Source organism: Sphaeramia orbicularis, chromosome 3 (genome assembly GCF_902148855.1).
Source record: "Sphaeramia orbicularis chromosome 3, fSphaOr1.1, whole genome shotgun sequence".
Classification (NCBI taxonomy): Eukaryota; Metazoa; Chordata; class Actinopteri; order Kurtiformes; family Apogonidae; genus Sphaeramia; species Sphaeramia orbicularis.
In genome coordinates this window covers 44,405,863-44,427,459 of record NC_043959.1, presented here as the reverse complement: position 1 = coordinate 44,427,459, position 21,597 = coordinate 44,405,863, and the positions used below count along the sequence as shown (strand labels likewise).

The window sequence follows — 21,597 nt, the reverse complement described above, 5'->3', positions numbered from 1 at the left end:
TCTTTCACTTCTCCCATAAGCAACAGAGGTGTAATAATACTAATATTACACCAGAATATGAAGTGTTCATCAAACACCTTAGACCTGAACCTTAAGCTTAGTTTATAAACACAATTACTGCATGAAATTAGATGTATATTAATAACACATAATGACACACAATAGTCACAGTACAAGTCAATAGAACCTAATTAATAGAAAATAAAATGTGTTTCACTGTTACAACAGAGGGGAATTATCTCTCCAGCTGAAAAACATCGAGCCAAAATCGGGTCATTTTTTCTCCTGTGGCAATCTGGAGAAAGTCTGCTCTGCTTTTATCTCCGTTGCTAGATGTGAAACTCAAATCTTCACTTTTGCTTTGGACATACACCCCAAATGTCTGTGACTTATTGTAAAATATTCACCACTGTGGCATAAGCAGGACTGGAGAAAACTAAATAAACACTGCCCTATTGACCGAAAACAAAACAATGAATATTTCTCTTCATTGACTCATGCGTTTCTCTTTCTGAATCAATACAACCCTAGTGTATCTGCTCATGTAAGCTGGTGATAAAAACCTGAATATCATATTCAACAGATTAAACGAAACATCTGCACGGTTCGGCGTAGAACATGTAGAGTGAATCACAGGTCAAATTAATTTCAAACCTTTGAAAATATGGTTTTACGCTGATTTGATCTTTCTATCACACTCAAGATCATTAATGACAAATACCTCATCTAAAACGTGTGTGGTCTAGAACATGTTCTTCACAGACGTATGTCCCAGCTAAACAGTTTTCATCAATATCTCTCAACACTCATGTAATATATGTAGCGATAAATTCAAGGTAATGTAATAAAAGGTATTAGGTGCATATTTCAAACTAAAAGGATCACCTCATTATATTTATATATATATGATTCCAGTGAGAAATATGCTGCCCTCCTTTAGAGACTGTTTCATATTGAGTCTACTGTTGAATAAGAGCCAGAAAACTGTTTTTGCAGAACATTATAATGTCACAGAGAAATTGACATTTGACCAAGTGGAAATAAAATACAACTTCATTTATCCCATTACACACTTGTATAAAATTTATATGCTAATAAGCTTAGAAATTCTGGAGATAGTCAAAGATGTGTTTTGTGAGGTCACAATAACCTTTGACAAGCAAAATCTAATCACTTTATCCTTGAGCCAGAGTGAATATTTGTGCCAAATCTAGAGAAAATCTCTCAAGGCTCCAAGGCAGAGTAAAAAATACTCAACAGCTGGTGCAGTTTACCTATTTTACAGGGACATTCAGATCTTCAAACCACTCCTCAAAAGCATCCAGATTTGTTTTATTCACATCAATGTAAAAATAATCAGCTAATTGAACAAAGGAGTCAAGTTTTCTTTGAGGATTATAGATATCAGTACATGGAGCTACCAACCCATGGGGCCTACCTTTTGAAGATTAGGGCGATGACAAAGTCAGGGTTGACTCTGATTCTCCAGTCGCACTCCTTTCCTGGAGGGTAAGGCTGAGGGTAGTTAGGAGAGAGAATGACCCCAGACGGGCCGCTGACGTTCCCTCCACAGGTGGCTGGAGACAGACACACAGAAAATCAAAACCACACACAGACAGGGAGAGACAGACAGAAAGGAAATGATTAAATAGTAATGAGTTTGAGGCTAATGTAAAAAGAGAATCGCCCCTGATTGACCGCACATACGAGCCCCTCAGGTAGGCAGAGCGGAAGAGCGGCGGTAATAATGGAAGGTGAAGCACGACTTGGTTAAAAGTGAGAATTAGCCCTAGTGCACAATAGATTTGATCTCCATCGGTAGATAAAGAGATGAAAGATCACAAGAGAATCAGAAAGAAACTGTGCGGTTTAGTTACATAGAATTAGACTGGGGGTAGTTAGTGAAGGGAATCACCCCTACCGGTCCTGTTATCGCACAACAAGCAAGAGAGAAATATTAGCAAGAGAGATGGATAGATGGATTAAAGTAGCAGGTCAGTGAAGTGAAGGAAGAATCTGCAACACAGTGAAGTGTCTGGTGGCTGACACGTGGGTGTGAACAGATTATGAGCACTGAAATAGAGGTAAACAAAGGCATTAATTTGCTTGCATACACACTGAAGTGTTGGTGATAATGTTTCCTTAACCTTAGAAGATTTTGAACATACATGGATTTATCTCCTGAGGTCAACATGAAGAGAATGGAAGTGTGTGCAGGAACAAACAAGGCTGTTTTAATCTGGGCATTTTCCCTTGTTATGTAAAAATGTAAGGTCACGAGAAAAAGTCAAAGACAATAACACAAACAAAGCACAATGTGTTTTGCACACAAGGCTCTAAGGTAAATCATCATTCTCTGTGACTGTGCACAAGGACTTCCTGATAGTGCAGGCTAATAGCAAAAATCAAATGTATTGGTCTTGGCGTATCCTGCACTGTGAATATTTGGCATCTATCAGTAAGCTTTAGGCAGATGTTGTGTTCCTTCTTGCAGAAATATTCACCTGCTTTCTCAACCTGTTTACATTCCACCTTGACCTATATCATGTCATATCTCCTCCTGATCCTAGTTGGATAAAAAATGAAGCAGCTCAGCACAGTTATGGAGATTTCTGTTGATTTTCCTCGCTCCTTCCTCCATTCTGCTCTGACCAACTTGACACACCATTTAATGCTGTTCTGCAATAAATTGAGAGTATGGACAGAGAAATCTGTGGTCATGCCAAATGCTTGTTTTGAGCTCACAAAGTGGGATTTGTAGGTTGCACAGTGAAGACACTTCAGGGCTCTTGCCGCATTACCGACTGTATCCCTTTTTGCATCGACTCTGCAATTCGTGTATTTTCAACCTCAAGAAAGACAGGCTTCAGGGCTGGAATTAACTGTCTTCCTTCACTGAGGAAGTCAAGTGTGTCAGAGGGAGTTGAGCGAGAGGGAAAGCACACCTTCGAGTGGGAGAGTGGAAAACAAATTGTAGCAGAATTGTGTGAATGAGGTGTGGAGTGGGATGTGGAAGCTCACTGAGCTACAAGCAGCAGGTGGGCTTAATGGCAGTGATAATAGAGGAAAGAGGGCAAACGAGCTCTGTTTTTTTCCAGCAGATTTGATACAGGAACACACAGCTGCCTGTATTCCTGCAGTGCAGTGAACCTTATGTGACCTTATTGTTGTGCACTCCATCTCAATCACCCGCTATTTGTCCATCACTGTCACTGAGGTGAGGAATGAATATAGGGAGGTTTGGTACACCGTGTTGATTGTGTTCAAAAGATTCTCCGTGTGCATTCTGAACAGAGTTTCTTCAGCACCTGTTCCACTAATCCTTAATCCCAATTAGCATAACTCCAATATAAAACTGAAGTTTAGCGATTGCACATCAACTTATCACCGTGTTTCAGTTGATTTGTTCCCAGAAAAGCAGAGTATGTTGGACGTGGCAGAACAATCCAAGGACAACTAAATAACCTGGGGCTGTATGAAAAACATTCAGAGAATCCTCTTAGAGAGCTCGAGACTTACCCTAAAACTTCCAGCATGGCACTAGCTTAGGAGTGATTTGGGTAAAATTCTCAGAGAGACTCTGAGCAAGGAAGAGAAAAAAAACTTTCATCTCAGTCAGGAGGAAGGGTTGACCCTGTTAGGTATGACACATTCCTGTTGAAAGGTCTGATTGGTTGAACAAAAAAAACAAAACAAAAAACTTCCATCTGCAAATACAGGGTGGGGAAGCAAAATTTACAATGAACATTTAGTTGTTTTTTCTCAGCAGGCACTACGTCAATTGTTTTGAAACCAAACATATATTGATGTCATAATCATACCTAACACTATTATCCATACCTTTTCAGAAACTTTTGCCCATATGAGTAATCAGGAAAGCAAACGTCAAAGAGTGTGTGATTTGCTGAATGCACTCGTCACACCAAAGGAGATTTCAAAAATAGTTGGAGTGTCCATAAAGACTGTTTATAATGGAAAGAAGAGAATGACTATGAGCCAAACTATTATGAGAAAGTCTGGAAGATACTATTAAAGAAGAATGGGAGAAGTTGTCACCTGAATATTTGAGGAACACTTGCGCAAGTTTCAGGAAGCGTGTGAAGGCAGTTATTGAGAAAGAAGGAGGACACATAGAATAAAAACATTTTCTATTATGTCAATTTTCTTGTGGCAAATAAATTCTCATGACTTTCAATAAACTAATTGGTCATACACTGTCTTTTAATCCCTGCCTCAAAATACTGTAAATTTTGCTTCCCCACCCTGTAGGCAGAAAATGGATAGTGAAAAGAGCAGACCTTTTAATTTAGTGTCAATTGTTAGCCAACTTGAACCAACAGCATGACAACACAGGCCTGCCTGACAGTTATTACCTCCGCCAAGTCTAACGGCGGAGGTTATGTTTTCATCAGGGTTTGTCTGTCTGTCTGTTTGTCTGTGAGCAAGATAACTCAAAAAGTTATGGATGGATTTTCATGAAATTTTCATGAAATATTGATACTGGCACAAGGAACAAATGATTACATTTTGGTAGTGTTGGGGGGTACTGATCTGCCTTGGTGGAGGTCTGCGCTCTCTGAGTGCTTTTCTAGTTTGTTTGTTTGGCTGTTCGCAAGATAAGTCAAAAAGTTATGAATGGATTTTGATGAAATTTTCAGGAAATGTTGATACTGGCACAAGGAACAAATGAAAAAAAAATTGGTGGTGTTGGGGGAGGAGGGGTTACTGATCTGCCTTGGTGGAGGTCTGTGCTCTCTGAGTGCTTTTGTTGTTTGTTTGTTTGTTTGGCTGTTAGCAAGATAAGTCAAAAAGTTATGAATGGATTTTGATGAAATTTTCAGGAAATATTGATACTGGCAAAAGGAACAAATGAAAAAATGATAGTGGTGTTGGGGGGGTACTGATCTGCCTTGGTGGAGGTCTCTGCTCTCTGAGTGCTTTTCTATTTTTTATTTTTTTTTTTCAATTTTTGTATATTTCTCATTTTTATCAGTATAATACAATCCGATCTCCTCAGGTAGAGGAGCAGGAAAAGAAACAAAAGAACACAAAAAATTTGTGTCATAATATGTTTAGGTCTCTTAGCAGATACATTTTTCCCTGAATATCAGCCATTTTCCCCAGTTATTTTTTATAAAGAGATTTTCTTTTAATTTCAGTTTATATGTGAGATGTTCCATGACAAATATATCATCTATGATTGAAAGTCATTGTTACTAAGATGAAGCATCAGCCTTAATTTCAGCTTAGCATTAGTTACTTCTTAGTCTAACTCATTGGAAGTACTCTGTCACAATAAAAGGCACAGTAGCAGGATCTTGATTCCCCTTACCCAATCACCTGCTTATATCACATTTTTCAGATTGCATCATCATTAGATTAATTTAACTGTTTTCCTCTAATTGCACTTGTCTCGACTTTTTCTTGAATGTGTTGCTGGTCTGAATGTCAGGGATGGATGTGTATTCACAAACAAAATGATGCAGAGCAGACAAAACAGGAAATATAGGTTTATACTGTCTACAATGAGCACATAATTTGCATGCAATCCTAACATCTTCTTATTCATCTGGTACCTTCAACGGTTTAGCGTAAAGGATGGCATTGCTAGATGTATTCATTAGAGAAAATAGTGGGTTTGCATTCCAGTGGCCTCCAGCTCATTAACAGGCATCACCAGACCATGAGATTAGTTTTCCTGGTTTATATACTTTATCCATACACTAACATATACACACCTATACATGTCGGAGGATCAGGCTGCCAGTAGAATCTGTTATCCATCCGTACACATGTGATCGTGTCTTGGCCTTGGAGCTGATACCCTGGATCACACTGGAACGTCATACTGTCCCCAGGTTCTCTGCTGTCTCCGTATCGAGAACCATTTACAGGAATGCCAGGGTCATTACAGGTGGTTGCTGTATTGGCTGGAGAGGAGGAAAGACAAGAAGAGATGAGATGAGATGAGATGACAGAGCACGTTTCCAGACTGTTGGTAAATATAATAAACGGGACACAAGAAGGAAAAAAAAAAATGGCATAATAGTTAACGTCAGCTGCAGACAAAGCAAATAGCTAGAATTATTTTGTCCTTTGTGGAATTACAAAGCATAAAAGCTAAACCAAAAAAAAAAATTCACTTGATTCATTCCTGACCGCTTCTGCAACAAGGTGCATCATCCTTCAAGCTTTCATCCGATGCGGCCTACCGCTGTCATTTCGCCGTTTTAATTAGCGAGCCCCTCCTTAAGGCTACATCTTGTGATTCTTATGGACAGCCAGATTTGTTTAATCAGGCCAAATTGTTCGAATCGGCCCATCCAGACGTTCCAGCTATTAGGTTTGCAAATTTTATATTTTAAAAAGGGTCTTCCACAAGGTCAATCTGTGTAATACATTTCAGGATATAAACACAGTAAAATTACGCAATCTTTTCTTCAGGGCAGCATTTGCCACCGCTTGAATATTCATTATGCAGAAGACATGACAATTAGTCAAAAAGGCTCAGATTCAGTGAAATTATGATTCAAATATCATTTTAGGAGCTCTGGCCAAAATAATAATAGTTTGTGTGAATAGCCTCATTATTTACAATCTACACTAAACAGATAAATTCCATTTCAAATAAAAATTCCATGTCTTTTATAGTCAAATTTAGTACTATGACATCACAGCCTATTTATTCAATTGAGTAAGGAGACAACCAGGAACAGAGAGAGAGAGAAAAGTGACAAAAGGACATACAAATGAGAGAACACAGTAGTTACATCACACCATTCAACAGGTCTGTGAATCCAGCTTTAAATAAATGAGCGTGGTGGCAAATATTACCTTTGCCGTACTAAATCAACACCGAGGGAAATTTAAGGAGTCATTATCATAGTAATGGAATAACAGTGCTTTGATTACCATGTTAGTGAGTGCAAATATTTAGTGTTTTAAAGAATGAAACAAAATGTGTTTGCACTGTATGCAAATATTTATGACCTGATATACACTTCCCAAAAGTTACAAATACATGTTAATGCAGGCCTGTGCATGCAGACGTATGTGAGCCAGTGGGTAAATAGAAGTGTATGAACCTATGTTGGATGTATAATGGTTTAATAGGAAGAAAAAAAAGGAAAAACTATGTGTGTTTGTAGGTGGGCATACGTGTGTGTGTGTGTGTATGTGCAGTGTCTGTTTGCTGGTGCACTGATGTGTGAAGCAGCTGCAAAGTGAAGATGGTCCTGTCTGTTTTCCAGTCTCTAACTTTTCTTACTCACTGAGGCTCTGATTGATTTTTGCTGCTACAGTGGATCGCAGTGACTTGCCCAATGATTCTAAAAAGAACAGTGGCAGAGACATTTTTGGGTCCACTGGCTCAAACAGCAAAGGCTATTCCTGTACCCAAAGGACAAAGTTATTTTCTCATTTGGCCTTTATTTAAAAAGCAAACAAAAAAATAAGCTAACACTTTGTTATATGACATTTAAATAGTTTGGGGGCTTTGCGATTGCTTATAGCATTACCAGTGGTTCTTGGCTTAAACCACTGATTTCATGAAATTGCAATTTAACTAAGACTGTTGATTTATCAGACAGAATATTTGAATGTATTCCATTAACCCTTTCATGCATAGTGGTCACTACAGTGGACAGTTACTCTACAGCTTTAATCTTGTATATTCATGGGTTTTGTTGTTTTAGTTCCATATCAACCAACACAGTGGACACTTATGCATCATCTCATAAACTGCAATTCATACCATTACTGTAACTTTGCTGTTCTTGAGTGGTTCTTGAGTGGAAATCAATTGTTAATATTTATTTTTTGCATATTATCTCCATGAAGTGAGTAATAACTAGTATTAGAATATGTTAAAATGTGAGAAAACATCAGATTAGCTGCATTAAACATGGTTTCATTTCACTGTTTTCATATCAATTTATAATATTGGGTATTAAATACATGTTTCTTTGCTTCAAGAATAAAATTCATGGTGTAGCTGAATGGACATTTTTGTAACTCCATGAAAAACAGGTTGATTTTTTAAAAAAATTCAATCACATTGTTTTTTTTTTTCATGCCTAAAAAGGAATAAAAACACTCAGGAAAAAAAAAAAAAATCTTGATTAAGGTGCTAATAATTCATGCATGAAAGGGTTAAACTGTTTCACATGTACTGAACCTCCTCCTTTCCTTAACAGAACGTTCCTGGTGAGCTTCAATCAGATGAAGCTCAGGTCCCAGAGTGAGATGTTAAGTTCTAGAAATCCTTTTAAATGTAGAGTTAATTCCAGATTAATTTTCTTGTAGCCAATATAAATGAATTTTATATATTAGCTACAAAACTATAAGGCTAAGTTTATTAATTAGCTAATTTAATTGCTAAGTCAGTAATTGGTTTTTCTTCCTAAATGGATCTGGGGGATAAAATGGGACAGACCACCCAAATTACAGATTCTGCAGTATTATGGCAGACTTGTCAAGCTTCCTTTTTTGTGTCAGTTTCCTCAACTTACTGGAAAACTGTATAGAAAATCCTTGCTTGCTGATGAAATAATCAGAATCGAACTGCAGTGTGAGTATGTTGAATGTTGAGTGGATGTCTTCAGGCAAGGCTGGACCCGACCACTCTTTCAACAGGATCCCTCCATCCGACGGCCCAGACGGACCATCCCAAACTCTCAAGATATCGTGGCCAACCTCGGTGTCAAAGACGATGAAGTGGAGGCTGAGAGTAGACAGAAAACACATGGAGTATGAAATCAGCATCCATTCTAACTCTAATTCTAGTCTGGCAAGAAATCTAGAAAGATGCACAGCCTGCAGTGTTGAGATACACAATACTGGCAAATTGATTAATGCAGTGTGGTCTCTGACACAGCAGTAGCTCTGACAATGATCATTTATCTTTAATTAATGAATACACCATTACCTGACAGTCTAGTGTTTACCTATACAGACTAAACAGAGTGTTGTCATATGGGAATCATCCCAGATAATTTTACTACTGCTATTATCATTGTACATCTGGTTGCTAACTATATTTATTACCTCCGCCAAGGAGGTTATGTTTTTGCAAGGGTTTGTTTGTTTGTCTGTCTGTCTGTTTGTTTGTCTGTCTGTCCGTTAGTGTGCAACATAACTCAAAAAGTTATGGACAGATTTGGATGAAATTTTCAGGGTTTGTTGGAAATGGGATAAGGAAGAAATGATAAAATTTTGGTGGTGATCGGGGGTGGGGGGGCCCACGGGGGGGGGCCACTGATAGTTAGTGTGCGACATAACTCAAAAAGTTATGGACAGATTTGGATGAAATTTTCAGGGTTTGTTGGAAATGGGATGAGGAAGAAATGATAAAATTTTGGTGGTGATTGGGGGTGGGGGGGCCCACGGGGGGGGGGGGGGGGGGGGGGGGCCACTGATCGTTAGTGTGCAACATAACTCAAAAGTTATGGACAGATTTGGATGAAATTTTCAGGGTTTGTTGGAAATGGGATGAGGAAGAAATGATTAAATTTTGGTGGTGATTGGGGGTGGGGGGGCCCACGGGGGGGGGGGGGGGGGGGCACTGATCGTTAGTGTGCAACATAACTCAAAAAGTTATGGACAGATTTGGATGAAATTTTCAGGGTTTGTTGGAAATGGGATAAGGAAGAAATGATTAAATTTTGGTGGTGATCAGGGGTGGGGGGGCCCACGGGGGGGGCCACTGATCAGCCTTGGCGGAGGTCTGCGCTCTCCGAGTGCTTCTAGTTATGTCTGTCTTTTGCAGTGGCTGTGAAATGTATTTATTATTTCTTTACACAATGTTAGTTTCCCGCTGCGGTTTACCATTATAATCACAGTAGAATCAGCATAAATGCAACTGCTTAAATAGAAATGCTATTAACTTAAGATGGAGGGAGAGTTGGAACTTAATAAGAGATATTACAGCTAATGAAAATCTATTTTTAATCCAATTTAAAATAATACATAGAACATATTGTACAAGAGATAAAATTAATAAATATAACAGATATACGTCAGGGAGTTGTCTTAAATGTGGAATTAGACACTCGTTAATGGGAATGTAGTAAATATGTAGTCTATCTATCTATCTATCTATCTATCTATCTATCTATCTATCTATCTATCTATCTATCTATCTATCTATCTATCTATCTATCTATCTGTCTATCTATATAATTTTTTTATTGTTACTTATTAATTTTTTGGGGGGAGGGGGTTATGTATTGGTCGTCCTTTTTATTTGTTTGTCTCATCTTGATTTTGTGATTGTTGTTTTGGTTTGTTTGTACTCATTAGGAGTACGTGTCTTGGTTTTGTGGATTGAAAAAGTTGAAATAAAACCATATTAAAAAATATATGCAACTGCTTTATAATTACCTGATTGTCTTGCCTGTATCCGCTTCTATGGTCCAGGTACAGTGGAGGTTGTTGTCATATGGGGCAGGGTATCCTGGAGACAGAATCCGTCCGGACACCGCTCCAGTTATGTGACCTCCACACTCCGCTACAGGGACACAAGACAGGACATTACTGCAAAGGAATGACATATTTTGTTTATCTAAGTATCTGTACATTGCTATTACAGTTTAGTGCTTTGGAGCTGTGTAGGATCCTGGATACACTTTACTTCCATTTCTATCTCCACATGTGCCAAGGCAGATCAAACACGCTGAAGAGTGTGCATCAAAAACATTTTCAAAAATAACAACCGGGGGCAAATGTGTAGGATTACCTCAGGGTTACTACAAGTGACAAACTCTGTAGTGAATATTGCTGAGCAGCCCTCTCTCCTATAAACTACACTCTCTCCAATCACAAAGACTATAAACTAAATAGAATAATATGAGTCACCACATAAAGTTTTGTATGGTGCTCAAATAAAGAAAATAAACCACATAAAGCTATACCTTTACATCTTGCTGTTGTGGGAAACAAACAACAGTGGTGTCGTAGGGCTGTGTAAACACTGTCTAACCGCTTTTAATTACACTGAAAAATGAGGAGCGTGTTTGGAGCCTCTTTTAATGCAAAAGCTTTATGCATTTTGGGCTATTATGTAGTTATTCTACTTTCATGTATTTAAATTTACCTAAAATTATCATTAGAGGTTTAGAATAAAGAGCTGTGAGGTTCTGCCAAAGACCTCAGTGTAATGGATTACAGACATATGAACTGAATCTATTCATACAGGATATATGTGACCACTAGAGGGAGTAGTGAGTCACTCTACCGGTCTCTGTAGCATTTATTCTACATAGGTGAGTTTGATTACGAAGGTATAAACTCATTATGTGATTTTATTACCCCACCCTCCGAAGGAGAGGAAAGGGGTATCGTTTTTGGGTTTGTTTGTTTGTTTGTTTGTTACCACTCTAGCAGCAAAACTGTGGGTTGAATTCATACCAAATTGGGTTTATAGATTGCCAGTGACCCAAAATAGATCTTATTACATTTTGGGAACAGTAGGTCAAAGTTCAGATTTTTTATGAATTTTTTTAAATCTTTTTTTTCCCATTCACTTATAATGGGTCAAATGTGAAATGTCTGTAGCAGCAAAACTATTGGTTGAATTCATACCAGGTAGGTGTATAGATTGCCAGTGACCCAGAATAGATATAATTACATTTTGGGAAAAGTAAGTCAAAGTTATTTTTTTTTTACCTCCGCCAAGGAGGTTATGTTTTTGCCAGGGTTTGTTTGTTTGTTTGTTTGTCTGTCTGTTTGTTTGTTTGTTTGTCTGTCCGTTAGTGTGCAACATAACTCAAAAAGTTATGGACAGATTTGGATGAAATTTTCAGGGTTTGTTGGAAATGGGATAAGGAAGAAATGATAAAATTTTGGTGGTGATCGGGGGTTGGGGGGCCCACGGGGGGGGGGGGGGGGGGGGGGGCACGTTTGTTTGTCCGTTAGTGTGCAACATAACTCAAAAAGTTATGGACAGATTTGGATGAAATTTTCAGGGTTTGTTGGAAATGGGATAAGGAAGAAATGATTAAATTTTGGTGGTGATCGGGGGTGGGGGGGCCCACGGGGGGGGGCCACTGATCAGCCTTGGCGGAGGTCTGCGCTCTCCGAGTGCTTCTAGTTTAATCTTTTTTTCTCCCATTTATTTATAATGGGTGAAATTTCCAATATTTACAAAAACATCAATTTTGTTTCAATTAACTTCAGACTTGGTATATATAATAGAGGCAGTTGACATGATGACATCAGCAGGATCGATGCCAAAATAAGATACAATACATGCAAGGGGCGGGATTTGTTGTGATTGGCACCACTTGTTATCTTTGCAAAGTTTGCCATTTGTTGATTCAGACTAAACAGTAACAGTTCTGTCCTTGTTTAGATGATTCCAAACAGATCTTTAGTGCAGCTGTTGACAAAACAAACTGTACAGAAAAATGGAGGTGATTTTGCTATAACGTAAACTATCAGCTAATGCGGCACATTATAAAACACAGTGTTTTTTTTGACCCCCTGTCAAAATAAGCAGCTAGGAGTCATGGTATGAAAAAAAAAACTTGATGATAGTGTATTACAGTGTGTGTAACCAATGGGCTTTGTACTCTAGTCAGTGTTTGATACAGTCTGTGGATACATAATGCTGATTTGTTCTATACGCAATTTCTCCCTGCTGTTGAGAATTTGGACTATCAATACCACATATAACTCCTTGAAAGCATGTTTCTCGATTCCACTATTTTCTTGGTATTATTTTGCTGTCTCAATTCCAGCCGTATGAATTTCAGATGATTTCTGCAGTGTGAGAGGCTGTTCCTTTACTTTGCTGTAAATTACTCTCAGGTGTGAAGGTTGAGGAACCAGTTAAGGAAGCTTGAATCAATAAATCAACCTTGAATTATCCCAGCTCCTCTTATAAGTTCAAGGTTTGTGAACAGCTTTGATGTTTTTATTTATTTTATTTTTTTTGGTTTGTTTTTTTCTTGAAGGAATACCCAAGTGTCTTGTTGTGTGATTTTTAAAGCATATTGTCGTCGTTAGCCGGGAACGGAAAGATAGCCCACATCAGCAGAAAAAGGCTTGGAGCAGATTCGGACTCATCATGGTAGTACATAGTACACAAGCCCCTGAGCCAGCACATCACAGCTGATTAGAAAACAGTTTGGTGTGGAAAAGGATTTATGGCAGAGATCGTGCCGTGTTTATTTAAGTTAAAGGGATTCCATTAACATAGCCCTAAAATCTACAACACGATGATATATCTTTAGCTGTAGGCGAGATGCAGGCAAATATACATACAAATGCAAAACAGAAGAAGAATAAAGCAGAAAAAACACAGAGAAATGTATTTGAACAGTTGTTTGTGCACTTATGCAAGCAATAATAAATATAACATATACCCTCACAATGATATCGCCAGTTGTTTTAGTCCGATAGGGGTGTGTTTTGGCAAGAATCTGGTGATACGATTCAAATCACAACACTAGGATCACGATACGATATGTCACAATATATCATGATACTGTTAAAAAGGCGATTTTTTGTTTCTTTTTTTAAATGATTATTTCCTTTGAAGAATTTAATTACACCAGAAATATACATAAATACTAAACACATTTTTATTTGTTTAGAACAGGATCTAATGCTATATCACAAAATTTTCCTGTGTTAAAACCTAAATTATGTTTTACAGACACTACAGTTTAAGATTCTATGCAAATGTTCATATTCTCTTAGTTCATAACTAACATCTTAACATTATTTTTGTGCAATCCCAACAAAGGAACTAACATTATTTAATAAAAGAGTGTTAAATAATAATAAAATATAAACAAAAAAAAAAAAAAAAAAAAAAAAGAACCTCCACAATATCTGCATTTGAATAAATACCTAAAAATATCGATACACAACCTATTAATACCGATACAGTATTGTGAAATGAAATATCGTGATATATTACAGAACCGATATTTTCTTACACCCCTAGTCCCTGATAAATAAATAGTCGCAGTTAAAGCCCTTTTCTTAGTTTCCCGCTATGTTTTTTTTTTTTAGTATGAAAAACAGGTAGAGTGTTGAGGGAAAAAAACACACAAAAAGGAGAAATGAGTTATTTAATAAGCTAGATCCAGTGACAATTGCAATTTTCTGAAACGGAAAATAAGAGACATATATAATAGAAGACAGACAGGTTTACAGTGTCAATCGAGCAAGACACAGGAAAAAAAGAGTCCCCTAGAGGTAGACCACCACTCTGTATGTGTGTAAGAGAAAGAGAAGGATGGTATAGAAATAGCCTAAGGCAAAGCCATCTCCTCATCTTTATGCTAGAACACACGATATGGGACTGAGTCAAGTAGAGAGGGAAGACAAACGCCTCAACAGACAGACAAAGGAAGGAGACACAAAGGTAGCTATAGACGTAGTTAGCCCAGGGCCCTGTCAGCAAGTATTCTCTTGGTTGCTGGCTTACCTGAAATAAGGCAGCAACAGAGTAGCTACAAATGAATGACTGACTGCAGAGGTACACAGGGACACACACACACGCATTGACACACATCCAATCCAAAATGCATTCTCATTCTCATTCAGACACATATAAATGCGCTAACGGCACACAGATACACACACATTGTTTTCAGTTGCTGGTAGCAACCACATTAGGCCACGTTCCACCACTGAGAGTTCAGGTGTGCTGGCAGGTACAAGAGACACAGGCTTTGACTATGAAGTAGGGGAATCGAAATTAACATGTGCCAAGCGCCCTCGTCAACCCAACAAGGTAGAAATACTTACAGGGAAAGTGTTTTAATTTGTAAAATATGCAAAGCCACAAAATATTTATGTAGGAGTAGGAATTATGGACTTCCAAAATTGCACATTTGCTTTCAGGGATTTCCAAGCTAGCTAAAAACAATACAAACAAACAAATGTCAAGTTCATGCTTCGCTGGTGGTTGCTAAATGACAATAAGCAGCATCGGGCAGCTGCACATGCTGAGTTCAAAACACAAAACATCTTTCACAGGTCCATAAGTAAAAATGAAAAAAAAAAAGAAGAAAAAAAAAAAAACATGTCAAAGCACCTGAATCGTTTGGCACATTCCTCACCAACCTAATTAAGAGCTGCCAAGTGCCAACTAAAGCTAAATCTGCCCTCTGGCAGCTTATCTACCGTACTACCTAGGAAATATTCAAATATATTCAAAATCTGCCAAATGAGAAACCTCTTATTTTTGTCATTTTTACCATCTGAAAAATAGAACCTAATATTGTGGCAGTGCACACCAGCAGTCAGATATCAGGCTAAATACTCAATATTTCATAAGCTTCCATCAAATTGTGCAAAACAATATGTTATATATGCTGTTTTAGCTCAAATCAGTGTTTGAAACATTTCAACATTGTTTTTTAGTTATATTTTATCCAGTGTGCTTTCACATCATTCACGTCATAAACAAGCTGTACTTTTTATTTATTAACAATAATGGAACTGTGGATGTCGGTTAGTGTTAGTGGTGGTTATTATTATATTAAAGCCTTGTTGTTGTTTGGACTGAAGCTGAATGATCTAAAACGTGACTGTCCACACTAATACATATATTTCTCTTAACATGTATTTCCCTCTCTCTGTGCTCTCTAGAACACAAAAACAACTATAAACCCTCAGACAAACCATTGTTTCTGTAAAACTAACCTGAAAACACTGCAGACTTTCAGACGATATTGGACACAGCAAATACAGACGCTTTAGTGTGTCAGGAAGTTTAACAGAAACGAAAAGTTAACTTTAAAGTGTTGGTTTGGCTAAAATATATTCTTTATATTATACAGACTTCACCACAAAATCAGCACATCCATCCATCTCCCAAATGTATCTGTGCTGACCGCCATATCTATCTATCTATCTATCTATCTATCTATCTATCTATCTATCTATCTATCTATCTATCTATCTATCTATCTATCTATCTATCTATCTATCTATCTATCTATCTATCTATCTATCTATCTATCTATCTATCTATCTATCTATCTATCTATATGCGCCATGGTTGTTGTTACACAGACACAGACATCATCTCTTTGTATAAAAAATCTACACTTTGACAGAATTAAAAAAAAAAAAAAAAATCTCCAATTTAGTGATACAAATCACAAAAATATTCATATCAGTGTGGACAAAGTATTAAATGTTATTTTATCATTGGTTCTTATTCTGTTCATGTATTTTATCAGATGATGTCTTACAATAAACCTGGCTTAGACGTGTTTTTGTGTCAGCTTCCTTCTTATTTCCAAATGGATATGTTCCAGAAAAGAGTAATTCTCAGGAATTGTTTGTACCGTCGGCTCCTAAAGTACCGTCACACATTGGGAGGAAGGCTTTTCAGCTTTCCTCTGCATGGAAACGTCTGCAAAATTATCTTAAATTGAAGGAGCTGGTCTCTGTAGACCCCTTTAGGAAGATTTTAAGTGACAGGGAGGCAGAAACATCTGGATGTAATTGCTTTGCATGACTGTTAAACTGAACTTGCTTAATCTGATTTATACGTTATTTATAAATTGGATACTGATTGTACATTTTGTACATTTTTTAATCATATCCATATTATCTGACTGTATGTTTGATTGTGTGTTGACTGTAAGTTATATACAATCTGTGCTGCTGCCTGTCTTGGCTAAGATGCCATTGCAAAAGACTTTTTTAATTTTAATGAGCCTTCCCTGGTTAAACAAACAGAAAAATTACAAGTGGTGCCAGGCACAACAAACCCGTATTGTAGCTTATTTTGGCATTGATCCAGCTGATGTCATCACGTCTATGTGTGTGCTGATGTCAGCATATCCATTACCTCCATATATGTGCCAAGTTTGAAGTAAATTGGAACAAAAATGATGTTTTTACAGACATTTGAAACTTTACAGATTATAAGTGAATGGGAGAAAAAGAAAGATTAAAATAAATAAATAAATAAATAAATAAATAACTTTGACCTACATTTCCCAAAATGTAATTAGATCTATTCTGGGTCACTGGCAATCTATAAATCCAATTTGATATGAATTCCACCAATAGTTTTGCTGCTAGAGTGTTAACAAACAATAAAACAAACAAACAGAACCAAAAACAATACCCCATGCCTCACCCTTGGGGAGGCTGGGTAATAATAATAATGCAAATACACAAACAAGGGGAATCTGTGGTTTGAACTGCCATCATCAGGATGTTGTTATGTGTAAAGTGCATCTGAACATTTTTCACACTAATGCTATACTTATATTTTATTCTATATTTTTTAAGAAGCAACTATTTCAGATGAATAAATACTTTTCTGTCATCACTTCATGTTTGGTCTTTTAGAAGTCTCTGGTGATGTTCTATTTATTGAGCATGCTGAGAATAGAACAGGAAACTTAAGCTACTGTCAAAGTCCTTGGCATAAACACTGCAGGCACCTACAGGGTACAAGAAAGCATACTGGCTGACATTATGAATTTATCAAAATAGCATTCAGGCAGTCATTCCCTATTTTAGCCACTTTATAATGCCTTCCTTAAAAACACAGAATCCTCATGCTACTGTCTGCAGATAGTCTAGTGTGCTCAGATTCACAAATGAGCAGTGTTTTATTTACACACAGCTGCATGAATCAGTCAACATACACCCTTCTCCAAGCATTTACCTGTATTGACTCAATAATTTAATCACCCTTTTTTTTTTTTTATCACCATGCCAATCAACGCACATTTCTCTGCTGCTTCTCACGTTGAATCGTAAGAAAAATGTGAGCGAGTCAGGTTGTGTCGCACTGAATTATTCATGTACATTGAACCTATTTGCACATTCACAAGCATACTAACCAACGCATGAAGGAAGTGGTTTGTCCCAGACACGACGGTCTCCACTAAGACAGGTGAGCGTACTGCTGCCATGGAGACTGTATCCAGGGTTGCAGGAGTAAAGGACAAACGTGTTGGCATAGTGACCGTCATCCTGGATCTTGTAGCCATAACTGGGTACGCCTGGTTCCTCACAGCGTATGAGGTCAAAACCTAGAGAAAGACCCACATCGAGGTTAGAGAATTCACTCCGAGCAGCAGACAGCGTTGCATAACTGAGCATGATGATTCAGAGAAGTTATAAGCACGAGGACATGGGAGGTCATTTGAGTCTAAAGAGCCAGATGTGGGTAAATTTTGAGTTTAGCAGATGAATAAATTAGTGTGACCCTCCACCGGCTAACGCTAAATATATTCTGTGACTCACAATAAGATAATATGATCAAATTGAATACCAAGCAGACAGAAATAGATTTAGTTTTAGCAGAAAAACGTTGTTAATACACACAATAGCCTGTTCATATGGCAACACATAGACTTGAAACCTCAAAAAATACATTATTTCTAACTCCATAGACTAGTGGTTCCCAACGTTTTTTGGCTCATGACCCCATTTTAACATCACAAATTTCTGGTGACCCCAGACATTCCAAACGGAGACATTTTTTTTTCTAAAATTAATTTGTTTTTGATCATGTAATAGTTTGCTATACTATGTTGCAAATAAACGTTAATTTTAGACAACATTTAGTAGTAGTAGTAGCAGTAGTAGTAGTAGTTTATTTCGAGCACATAGAATCATCAAATAACAAAGAATCATACAACATGGTCAAAACAAATAAACAAATACAATTTTTTTTTGCACTCGAAAAGGAGTGGGAAGAAGTATAACTTATTGACTCCCACCCCCTTTTTACAAACTAATAATCAAACTAGATCCGCTTCCTTTGCTTTGTTAACACACATTTTCCTCTGTATATTTTTTTACAATAACACAAAACATCCATAAAAAACATTCCTATACACACAATCAGATTTGCAATAATCAACCGTTTTTAATATAAACTATAATATATACAGGGTGGGGAAGCAAAATTTACAATGAACATTTAGTTGTTTTTTCTCAGCAGGCACTACGTCAATTGTTTTGAAACCAAACATATATTGATGTCATAATCATACCTAACACTATTATCCATACCTTTTCAGAAACTTTTGCCCATATGAGTAATCAGGAAAGCAAACGTCAAAGAGTGTGTGATTTGCTGAATGCACTCGTCACACCAAAGGAGATTTCAAAAATAGTTGGAGTGTCCATAAAGACTGTTTATAATGGAAAGAAGAGAATGACTATGAGCAAAACTATTACGAGAAAGTCTGGAAGATACTATTAAAGAAGAATGGGAGAAGTTGTCACCCGAATATTTGAGGAACACTTTCAGTTTCAGGAAGCGTGTGAAGGCAGTTATTGAGAAAGAAGGAGGATACATAGAATAAAAACATTTTCTATTATGTCAATTTTCTTGTGGCAAATAAATTCTCATGACTTTCAATAAACTAAATGGTCATACACTGTCTTTCAATCCCTGCCTCAAAATATTGTAAATTTTGCTTCCCCACCCTGTATATCCACTTTAAATATTACTCCAAATACAATGATCAATAAATATGATAGTATCTTCTTATCATGATAACCAAATAACTATAATATCTTGTTTTATGCGTACTGTAATGTTCTATATTTTGTTATTATAGTGGATTTATACATCCTTTTAAATGCACAGATTGAAGAAGACATTTTTAAGTTTTGCTCCAGATTATTCCACAGATGTACCCCTCTAACAGAGATACACTGGCTTTTTATGTTTGTTCTATACTTAATTTTCCTGTAGATTTCAGTTCCCCTTAAATTATAATTCCTTTGCCTGGGCTCAAACATCTCCTGTAGACTGTAGGGGAGCATATGTTCATGGGCTTTATACATTATAATAAGAGTATTGAGGTCAACCAGATCGTGTAGCTTTAGAGCATTTAATTTGATAAATAGGGGATTTGTTGGAGCTAGGTACTGTGCTTGATTGACAAGTTGACTTGCCTTTTTTTGAAGTAAGAATATAGAATTAATATTTGATTTATAGTTGTTACCCCATATCGCTGCACAACAGTTCAGTCTATATAATGTATATTATTATGGACGGAGTCAGAAAAGCCAGGTGTAGATTACTGCACAAAGTGAGAATTTTATTTTCCTTGGTCAGGATATGTACAGTCAGTCCAGCTTGGATTTATAAGGCTGACAATTAATACTGAACAAACAATAACTCAAACTATGAGTTATGAAAGAGCTGCAGCATCTGAAACCGACCACAATGAACATTTGAAAGATAAACAGAACCACAGTGCTTCAGTTTCAGCTTCAGAGTTTGTCATGTCTTTTATGTATTGGGATTGTCTCTCTTAAGTCACCATATATTGTTTATTAGTATTTATTTATATATTTATTTATTTTATCAATCACTAAACATTTCAGGCGACCCCATTTGAATTTCAGGCGACCTTATGTGGGGTTGAAAAACACTGGCATAGACTGTAAGAAACACATTTTTAGTTTGACTGAACCGTGAGTACGCAAACAAATAACTTTTTTAGTCAAATGAATGTAATTTGAAAAGTGGCATAAAAAATATTTTAGTTGAGGTTTACTTTTGGACCCTTTGTCCGCTTTCTGATCATGTGACAGCTAAGGTAAATTGCCTGCACATTTTCAAAAGTTCTTTGTCTTCTGCTTTAAAAACCTAATGACCTCTTCATCATGAAAGACAACACGAACACCAGTGGTTCTATTCGTGCACTAGAGATGATTTTCTAAAATTGTGATGAATCATAATTAATTTCACCTCTGTACACATTCAACAAGTACTCATTTCAACAAGCAAACTGCCATGGGAAAATTTATCGGTTTTGATCATTCATTAACCTTTAAGAATCAGGTCAGACATGTGCGGCAGCGGCTAGTATAAACTATAACCACATAAACGTAAAGAAATCTAATCAGCATTGCCCTTAATTTGAAACTGAAAGGTTTCGTGGGCTGTTAAAATGAATTATGTATTGTATTATATAACTGGGCTCCTGCCTGTAAAGACTGTGTTTTTTTGGCAAAGGGTGTCACTAGATTATCTAATTAGAGCACAGAAAAATCCACCAAACCACTTCACTGTTGAGTGATGTGATTATATGTAAAACAGCACCTGTTATCTGTTATTTCTGGACAGAAACAGGGTACAAAATCTGAATACACAATATTGTCCAATCAGAAACGACACTTAGTCATGTAGTAGCATCTTCACCACAGACTGCAACTTTCTACCAAAGCTGCGTCCACGGTTTTGTGAGGTCATTCTACAATCTGTCTACGTACCCACACTATCCCCTCATCATATCAGTAAAACAGATGCGTCTCACTGCTGCCAATCTCTCTTAGTTAATGTCTTGAACAGCTGTTTGAATTCTTATTGCCCTATTAAAATAGCCTCTAACACTGTGTACTATTAAAGATGCTTTACTCAGTCCCTGACCCTACTTAAGAATCCATCGGTGCCTCTTTCAATCACATGCTTGCATCTCCATTCTCCTATTTCATCTCTCTATCAGTCCCTTGTATCTATCTATCAAGTCGTCCATTGTAGCAGAACTTTGCAGAGGGTGTCACCTTGTCTCTTTTAATGACCTGAAGATTAACGGCTGCCTAATGGTTTATCTGACACACAGAGCATCCATCTACTATCCA

The 21,597-nt window shown here is 37.1% G+C and overlaps 1 protein-coding gene across 1 annotated transcript in view; it reads right to left on the bottom strand.

Moving 5' to 3' along the window:
- Nucleotides 1–21,597, bottom strand: part of LOC115411411 (CUB and sushi domain-containing protein 1-like) — a 692,182-nt gene that overhangs the window by 129,000 nt on the left and 541,585 nt on the right. Inside the window, exons 26-30 of the mRNA XM_030123526.1 lie at nt 17,829–18,020; nt 10,381–10,507; nt 8,511–8,722; nt 5,739–5,930; nt 1,439–1,577 (exon numbers count right to left, since the gene is read on the bottom strand). Coding sequence (XP_029979386.1) covers nt 1,439–1,577; nt 5,739–5,930; nt 8,511–8,722; nt 10,381–10,507; nt 17,829–18,020 — 862 coding nt within the window. The remainder of the gene's footprint in view (nt 1–1,438; nt 1,578–5,738; nt 5,931–8,510; nt 8,723–10,380; nt 10,508–17,828; nt 18,021–21,597) is intronic.